This window comes from Dipteris shenzhenensis, chromosome 11 (assembly GCF_047967505.1).
Source record: "Dipteris shenzhenensis isolate YYH24624 ecotype China chromosome 11, Dip_SZ_1.0, whole genome shotgun sequence".
In the NCBI taxonomy this organism is placed as follows: Eukaryota; Viridiplantae; Streptophyta; class Polypodiopsida; order Gleicheniales; family Dipteridaceae; genus Dipteris; species Dipteris shenzhenensis.
In genome coordinates, this window is record NC_141606.1 from 2,153,095 (window position 1) to 2,160,932 (window position 7,838).

At 39.1% G+C, this 7,838-nt stretch overlaps 1 protein-coding gene across 1 annotated transcript; it reads right to left on the bottom strand.

Annotated features, from left to right (window-relative positions):
• Positions 1–5,210: 5,210 nt before the first annotated feature.
• On the bottom strand, positions 5,211–6,812 carry LOC147896479 (HMG1/2-like protein). Its single transcript, XM_087381821.1, has 7 exons — positions 6,706–6,812; positions 6,269–6,382; positions 6,123–6,180; positions 5,980–6,024; positions 5,797–5,874; positions 5,658–5,711; positions 5,211–5,514 (listed from the first exon to the last, which is right to left on the bottom strand). The coding sequence occupies exons 2-7, from the start codon at positions 6,376–6,378 to the stop codon at positions 5,494–5,496; spliced, it is 366 nt and encodes a 121-aa protein (XP_087237947.1). The 5' UTR covers positions 6,379–6,382; positions 6,706–6,812; the 3' UTR covers positions 5,211–5,493.
• Positions 6,813–7,838: the final 1,026 nt, after the last annotated feature.

Consider the following 7,838-nt stretch of genomic DNA (forward strand, 5'->3'; position numbering starts at 1 on the left):
GGTCTTGACTAATAGGCTGCTATAAGACTAGAGTCTCAGTAGCAAGGTCCTCAGTAGTTTGCTCTTCAGTTTCAAGCACTTGACTAGTAGGCTGCTCTAGAGTCTCATGACCAAGTTCTTGGTGAGTAGGGTCATGGCTACTAGGTTCCTAACTTAAACCCTAAATCCTAAAACTTAAACCCTAAATCCTAAACCCTAAAATAATAATCATAAGCCCTAAATCCTAAATGCTAAATCCTAAATCATTAACCCTAAACCCTAGATCCTAAACCCTAAACCCTAAACCCTTAGCCCTAAACCCTAAATCCTAAAAACATAATCATAAACCTGAAACCCTAACATTAAATCTTAAATCCTAAGCCCTAAATCCTTAATCCTAGATACTAAACCCTAAACCCTAAACCCTAACCCTAAAATACAACCAAAATTTAATAATTTTTTTCAATTTGTGCACTAGGTTAAATATATCCCCCAACCTGTTGCAAGTGGATTGCAAGTGGAACATGTTAATGGTGCACCCAACCTATTGCAAAAATCAAGGAATTTTCTTGATTTGTGCAACAAGTTGGATATATCCCTCAACATGTTGCTCAAGCAATAGGTTAGATATACCCCCCAACCTATTTCTTGAGCAACAGGTTGGGGGATATATCCAACCTGTTCCACAAGTCAAGAAATTTATTGACTTGTGGAACAAGTTGGATATATCTTGCAACAAGTAAGGGGTGCACCCCCAACCTATTGCTTGAGCATTGAGTAATAGGTTGGGGGTGCACTCCCAACCTGTTGCAGGATATATCCAATGCACCCCCAACCTATTGCTTGAGTAACAAGTTGGGGGGTATATCCAACCTATTGCACAAATCAAGAAAATTCTTGATTTATGCAACAGGTTGGATATATCCCCCAACCTATTGCTCAAGTAACAAGTTGGGGGATATATCCAACCTATTGCACAAATTAAAAAAAGTCATTAAATTTTGGTTGTATTTTAGGGTTAAGGTTTAGGATTAAGGATTTAGGATTTAGGGTTTAGGATTTAGAGTTTAGGGTTTAGGGTTTAGGGTTTAGGATTTAGTGTTTAGGAGTTTAGGATTTAGGGTTTAGGAATTAAATGTTTAAAGTTTAGGATTTATGGTGGTTAAGATGTTTTGGTATTAATTGTTTAGAATTTAGAATATAGGGTTTAGGTTTAATGCCTTCTCTGCTGCTAGTTTTGATATAAAAGTTATTAAGTAATAATAAGCTCAATGATTATTTATTGTGTGTTTTTTTAAGTTGCTAATCTATTTTTGTACATAAAACAGGTATTCAACTTAACACAGGGTATGGATGTGATGTTATATAAGAAGAATGAAGTGGTGGCTTTTGGATGAATTCATAGTCTTGATCCTATGAATGTGTGTTATTTTCCAACATTGTAGTGAGAGAAGATGTGTAGTGATAATCACCAACGTTGTAAATCTTGAAGTACATTTAAAATATCCACATGGAGACTTTGAAACATTAGGAGATATCTTACAATGTGACATATTTGATATGCAAGCAATTGGCAACTTTAAGGACTATGCTCAGAGTTTTCTCTGCATAGTGGAGATAATTAAGTTGACTAGTGCAGGTGTCATTCAAAATGCAATGGATGGCTATTGGCTATGTTTCTTTATTGCCAATCATCGTCAAGTGACCTATATGTGCATCCTCGAAAGCAAAGATATGACTATGCTTGAGTGTAGATATAACTATGTTACTTTGAGGGCCTTAAATTGTGGTATGGGTCACCATCTAGCTATTCATAGTGTGCATTTGTCATGGTGATCCTAGCTATGTGTCTTTCTTTGTGGCTTGTATTATATACTCCGGCTGACATCGTTGTCATCTTGCGTGATTGATTTTCCATTGAACTAATTATTGACAGCTATGGAGACCCTAGTTAGGAACAACGTGATAACGGAGCAATAATGTGTGAAGTGGAATGGAAAAAATACACAATACAGAAAGTGCATAGAATGGAAGGGACAGGATTACCCAATATGGGCTATGTCCATGGAGAAACAGCAAGTCCAATGTTTTTCCTTATCTAGCAAGTGCGAAGGTACAAGGTACAAGGAGCATATCCATTGCTTTCCTGCTATATGAGTACAAGGCGATGCCCCCCCCCTACCCCCCTTCATGGGATGGGTATAAGCATGCATGGGTCTAAAGCACGACAAAAAAAATCTCTGAAAAAAGATCAAGCTCCACATACAACAATCTCCTACTTGGAGACTGATCATAGTACCTCCACTATTACTACACTCACTGAAGTTATTTGGATCTAGCTGTCTCTCATATTGTTCCTTATTCTTAAATAGCAATTGAAATTGAGCAAGAGCTCAACTTCTCTATATGTATGCACGATTCTGGCTAGTGTGTATCTTTTCCAACTTCAACTGTCCATCCTTCAAAATAGATCATATGAAATGATATCTGAGTTGTATATGTTTGGTTCTTGAATGGAAGGTTGAATTTGCCTTGTAAACCCATTTATTCCACAAAGTTGTTTTTGAATGGAATGGAAGAATTCAAGCTATCACTATACAAGCTACAATTTTCTTGCTTCTTCCCAAGTTCCTCCATAAACCTCTAGAACCAAATCATCTCTTTACTAGCCTCTCTAACTGTAACATAATCTGCTTCTATTTTAGAAAATGCAACAACCTTTTGCAACTTTGAAACCCATCTTACTGATGTTCTACATATAGTGAAAACATACCCGATGGTGCTATTTCTTCCATCTTTATCACCTGCCATATCTGAATCAACTTATCTTTGTAGATAATGTTTGAAGCTTTAAAACATAATGCATTAGATATACTTTTCAAAAATCCAGAAATCCACTTTATGGCTATCCAATGTTCTTTACCTGGATTATTCATAAATCTGCTCACAACTCCCATTGCATGTGCAATATCTGGCCTTCTTCATACCATTGCATACATTGAGCTACCAATTGCTGATGCATATGGAACCCTTGACATATAGTGAATCTCCTCCTATGTCTTGGGACACATATCCTTGCATAATTTGAAATGATTAGCCAAAGGTTTAGAAACAAGTTTTACATTATGCATTTCAAACCTTTCCAATACCTTTTCAATGTACCCACTCTAAGACAATGTCAATTTGTAGTTTTTCCTATCTCTTGTTATTCTCATGCAAAGGATTTGCATGAGAATAACAAGAGGTTTAGCAACAAGTTTTACATTCTGCATTTCAAACCTTTCCAATACCTTTTCAATGTACCCTCTGAGACAATGTCAATTTGTGATTTTTCCCATCTCTTGTTATTCTCATGCAAAGGATTTGCTTTGCGGCACCCAAATACTTCATTGCAAATGTATTGACCAACATAACAAGCCTTGCCTTGTACCTCCTTTTTCCTCCTCCTTCCTTCACCCTGTAAACCCATTTATTCTGCAAAGCTATTTTTGCCATAGGCAAGTAAACCAAATCCCATGTCTGGTTTTGCAACAAAGAGCCCATTTCTTCTTCCATGCCTCCTTCCCATTGCATTGCTTCTTCATACGTTTTTGGTCCACCAAAATCAATCAACAAAACATAATTAAAAAAAGAAATTCACTCAAGTGGTTTACTTACCCTTGAGACCTTTAAGTACACGTGGAGGAATGAGGTTCCTACTAATGCACATTCTCATTTTCTACAACCTTTGGAATTTCATCTCTAGTGATTTCATCAAAGATTATATATTTTGTGTCTGCATTTACTTTCTTTCTTTTCTGCAAGTGATCTTTATACATAACAATCTCATTGAATACATCTCTATTTCTACAAAGACGATAACCAAACTCACTACCACCATATCCAATAAAGATGCACTTCTTGGATTTTGCCTCAAGCTTTGTTCTCAATTCTTTATCAACATGGAAAAATGCTTTGCAATAAAAAACCTTCAAAAAAGAATTGTTAAATTTTTTACCTATCCATAACTCTTCTAGATTGCGATCATCTAAGGAACCGAAAGGCGATTTGTTTATCAAGTAAACAACTGTATTCACTCCTTCAACCCAAAGCTATAAGGAAAACCTTGCATGTAGTCTCATACTCCTTGTACATTCCATGATTGTTTTATTCATCTACTAACATTTTCTTGTGGCATTCTTAGGATTGTCTTATCTCTACAAATTCCATTGTATGAACAATGACTATCAAAGTCTTTGTTATAATATTCATCTACATTATATGATTTGAGAGCCTTCAACTTCTTTCTTGTTACCTCATTTTTAGCCAAAGCATTCCATAGTTTCAAAAACATCAACTTTTCTTTAAATGCAATAAACCAAAGTTTTTCTAGTTGCATTGTCAATAAAAGTAACATAATAGTAAGAACCACCAAGAGATGATACATTAACAAGACCATGGACATATATATGCACAAGCTCTAATTTTTCTCTTCTTTTGTTTCCCAACTTAGTATCTGACTCTCTTTTGTTTTCCATAAAGATGATTTTCACAAAAATCCAAGTTGGCATTGATCCCATGAGTTTGTTGTAATCATCATTTGTTATAAGTTGATTCACATTGTTCCCATCACTAGCCCCTACACAAACCACATTTCACTTCTTATAGAATCACCACAATCACATCTAAATGAGTATAATTATCTTGAAAACATTAATCAACATGCCAAAGTCACAAATGCTATAACATTACCCACTACCTAAGTGCAAGGACCAATGGGAAAATAAACAAAAAGTCACTTGACAAGAGTAAGCACGAGTGCAATCGAGTACAATTATCTTAGAACCATTAATCAACATGCCAAAGTAAAAAATCTATAACATTGCCCACTACTAAGATACTAGTATGGAATAACATGAGTATAAATACCAATTATAGATTTGACTACATTAACTCTATTAGAAACTATTAAGATGAGGGCCAAAAGTCCAATCTCCTCTAAGATGAGCCACAAATCTTCTCTTTTGTGTCAGTTAAAAGTCATTATGATGGAGCCAAGTGATTTTACACTATGAAATGAGAATTGAGAACAAAAAATATGTAACATATGAGCCACAATCACTCTCTGTTTTCCCATTTTAAACACATTAGGGCAAAAATTATGGCTATTTGAATTATCATGCCAAAAGTTACAACTATTGAAATTATCATGCTGAAAATGTCTTACATGATGCAAAACAATATTACCAACTAGATCTAAGCTTATATGCTTTGCAATGTGTTAAGAAGTTTCGTTCATCCAAGTTACATATTGAAATAAAAGAGACATGCCAATGGTTTGAACGCATGTAGCATGTCATTCAAAGGTCTTTGGAGACAAGAAGCGTTACATTTGTGGCTTTTCGAGTCTTTAATGTGCAAGCTTTGGAAAAAGAATATCAAAGAGGCTAGGACAATGAAGCATGCAGCCTCTTGTCATTGTCAATAATAACACCAAAAACTATTTACAGTACATCCCTAGCAACGCATCGGAATTCATTCTTCCTGTGAATCTTCCTGCGAAATGAGTTCAGTACCTATGGTCAGAGTGAAGGCCTAACTGCTGAGCAGCACAGATTTTGCCACCTCTGGATTGCAGCCGTATATGCTTGGAGAAAATTTAACAGGTCAGAAAACCTCAATCCACTAGTTTATATTACCTCATCACTGTCTCCGTAGCCATTAATTTGTTGAGACTCCGGTTCCCCCGATTCCTGACAATGAAGTCTGGTAAGAGCACAAAATTTGGTACATTGAAAACCCTACATCGGAGAATCAACAGTAGTTTGAAAGCCGAACCTTGCTCTTGTAGGCAGCCATTTTTTTCGTGTATGTAGCCTTCCTATCTGCAGCTACCTTAACGTAAGGGTCCTTCTCCTGCCATAGAGAACTCCGCTCGCTTCAAATCTATGAACAGGTTTCGGCCGTTTCCAGCTCAAGCAAAAAACATCAAAAATGCAAAATCAGCCTACTATGACTTACCAAGTCAGTCATTTCCTTCCATTTGTTACCTCCCGCTTTACCAATCTGCGACATACATGATGTTTATACAGGTAAGGAGGCGTACATCGAAGAAAAAGAAAGGACAGAGACAACTCAAGTCTTTAGCGGGCAAGAGATGGAACCACTGCGACAGATTTCTCGTTAGGGTGCTGCTCCTTGTATGATTTCCTGAAATCTTCCCTGCACGGACAGGGACAATCAATTAAACTAGCGCTACCGACACTAAACAAGCTGAATAATCAACGCATTGTCAAAACTGCAGACTCACATGAAAACGAAAAATGCCGACGGTGGCCGTTTAGGTTGATTCGGGTCCTTGACAGCTCGACGCTGCTTTTTCCCAGTCTTCTCCTTTGTGGAGGTCTTCCTCTTCTCCATTGCTCTGCGCGAACACGATCCCTACACATTCAGGTATGGAAACTCCCGCAAAATGTATTTTACACTAAAGGCCTCGAAAAGAGCGACAAAGACTGCACGTGTGGCCAGGTCCGTGCTCAATAATACTACAACAAGAAGCGTGATTAAGCACGAGAACGGAACAACCATTGAAAGGTCTAAATGCAACAAAATAAGGGTGCAAGCGTACAAGACGGAAACAAAACGAGGTTACGGCGCGCCTGGCAGCGAAAGTGCCGTCCAGGCGGGCGATAGAGTTGAAGTTAGGCACGCAGACGGAGACCTATCATGGAAAAGAGGGCGACAGACCTGCGAAGCGATCGCAAAGGAGATCCGAGAGAGGCCGGAGAGAGAAGAGGAGCTGACGAGGTGAAGACGAAGAAGAAGATGAAATAAAGAAACGGACGCTCTGAAGCTTTTATTTTGATCCCTTGTACACGTTGAAAACCACATTTTGAAGGCAAAGGCGGGAACAGGCCCAAAAAAAAAAAAAAACCCATCAGTTATTGTCCCCCTCCCACTTGGTGTTGAAAAAATGGAAATTTCTATTAATTAGTTAAAACCTTCCGCCTCCCACTTGGTGCTGAAAAAATGGAAATTCGTGTTAATTTGTGTGGGGAAAAGACGAGGGATGAAAAGGAAGATGGCAAGGCCATGATCAAAATAATAGAGGTAGGGGCATTATAAAGAAGGAGCCACTTTAGGTGAGATTGGGGAGGGGGAGAGGGACACCTTATAAAGGGGGCATTAAAGAGGAGGGAGATGGAAGTAGAGGAGGGACCATTATATTTATCTTTAGGGATGCTATGCTACCCTATAGCTTAGTGGTAGAGCTCAAGTGTGTGAAGCACGCTGCGAGTGTGGATGGAAGTTTTTATGTCTCCCCCAGGACCGGAATCCTCCAGTTCCACCTGATTCTGAATCGAGCCATCAGACTCGCGCTTCTCACAACGCACTCCAGCTTCCTCCACACCTCTTTGACCATCGGGCACCTCCAGCATAGATGGTGTAGATCCTCAACCGCTCCACCCCACGCGCGCAGCCAGGATCCACTTGTATCCTCTTGGCTAGCTTTGCCCTTACCGGCAGTCCATGATTCATGGCCTTCCATAGCATAAATTTAGCTTTCCCTACCTCACACTCTTTCCAAACCTCCGTGAGCCTCCTCTTCCACCATTTCTCCCCTCTTCTGAGTCCCTAGAGTCGATTCAGACGGCTTGCCGCAAGCACTTGTAGATGCCTTTAGTCGTGATCTTCCTCAACGGGGTCTGCCCCAACCTCCATTGGGTGTCCAACCTGTCCGCTGTCGGAATGATGTTCGTCGGCCAAGACTCCGGTGTTCTGTTGAGCACTGCTCGGATGAGGTCGAGTTCCCACAATGTCAACCGAAATTCCCCCGTCAGCTCTGCCTCCGATTTCCAATCCGCTGAGCGCCCATTCCA

Coding starts and splice junctions, on each gene's coding strand:
- LOC147896479 (XM_087381821.1), bottom strand. CDS start 6,378: ATGGAGAAGAGGAAGACCTCCACAAAGGAGAAGACTGGGAAAAAGCAG. Junction 6,181..6,268: donor TCGGCATTTTTCGTTTTCAT/GTGAGTCTGCAG, acceptor CTGTCCGTGCAG/GGAAGATTTCAGGAAATCAT. Junction 5,875..5,979: donor GGAAGGAAATGACTGACTTG/GTAAGTCATAGT, acceptor TCTCTATGGCAG/GAGAAGGACCCTTACGTTAA.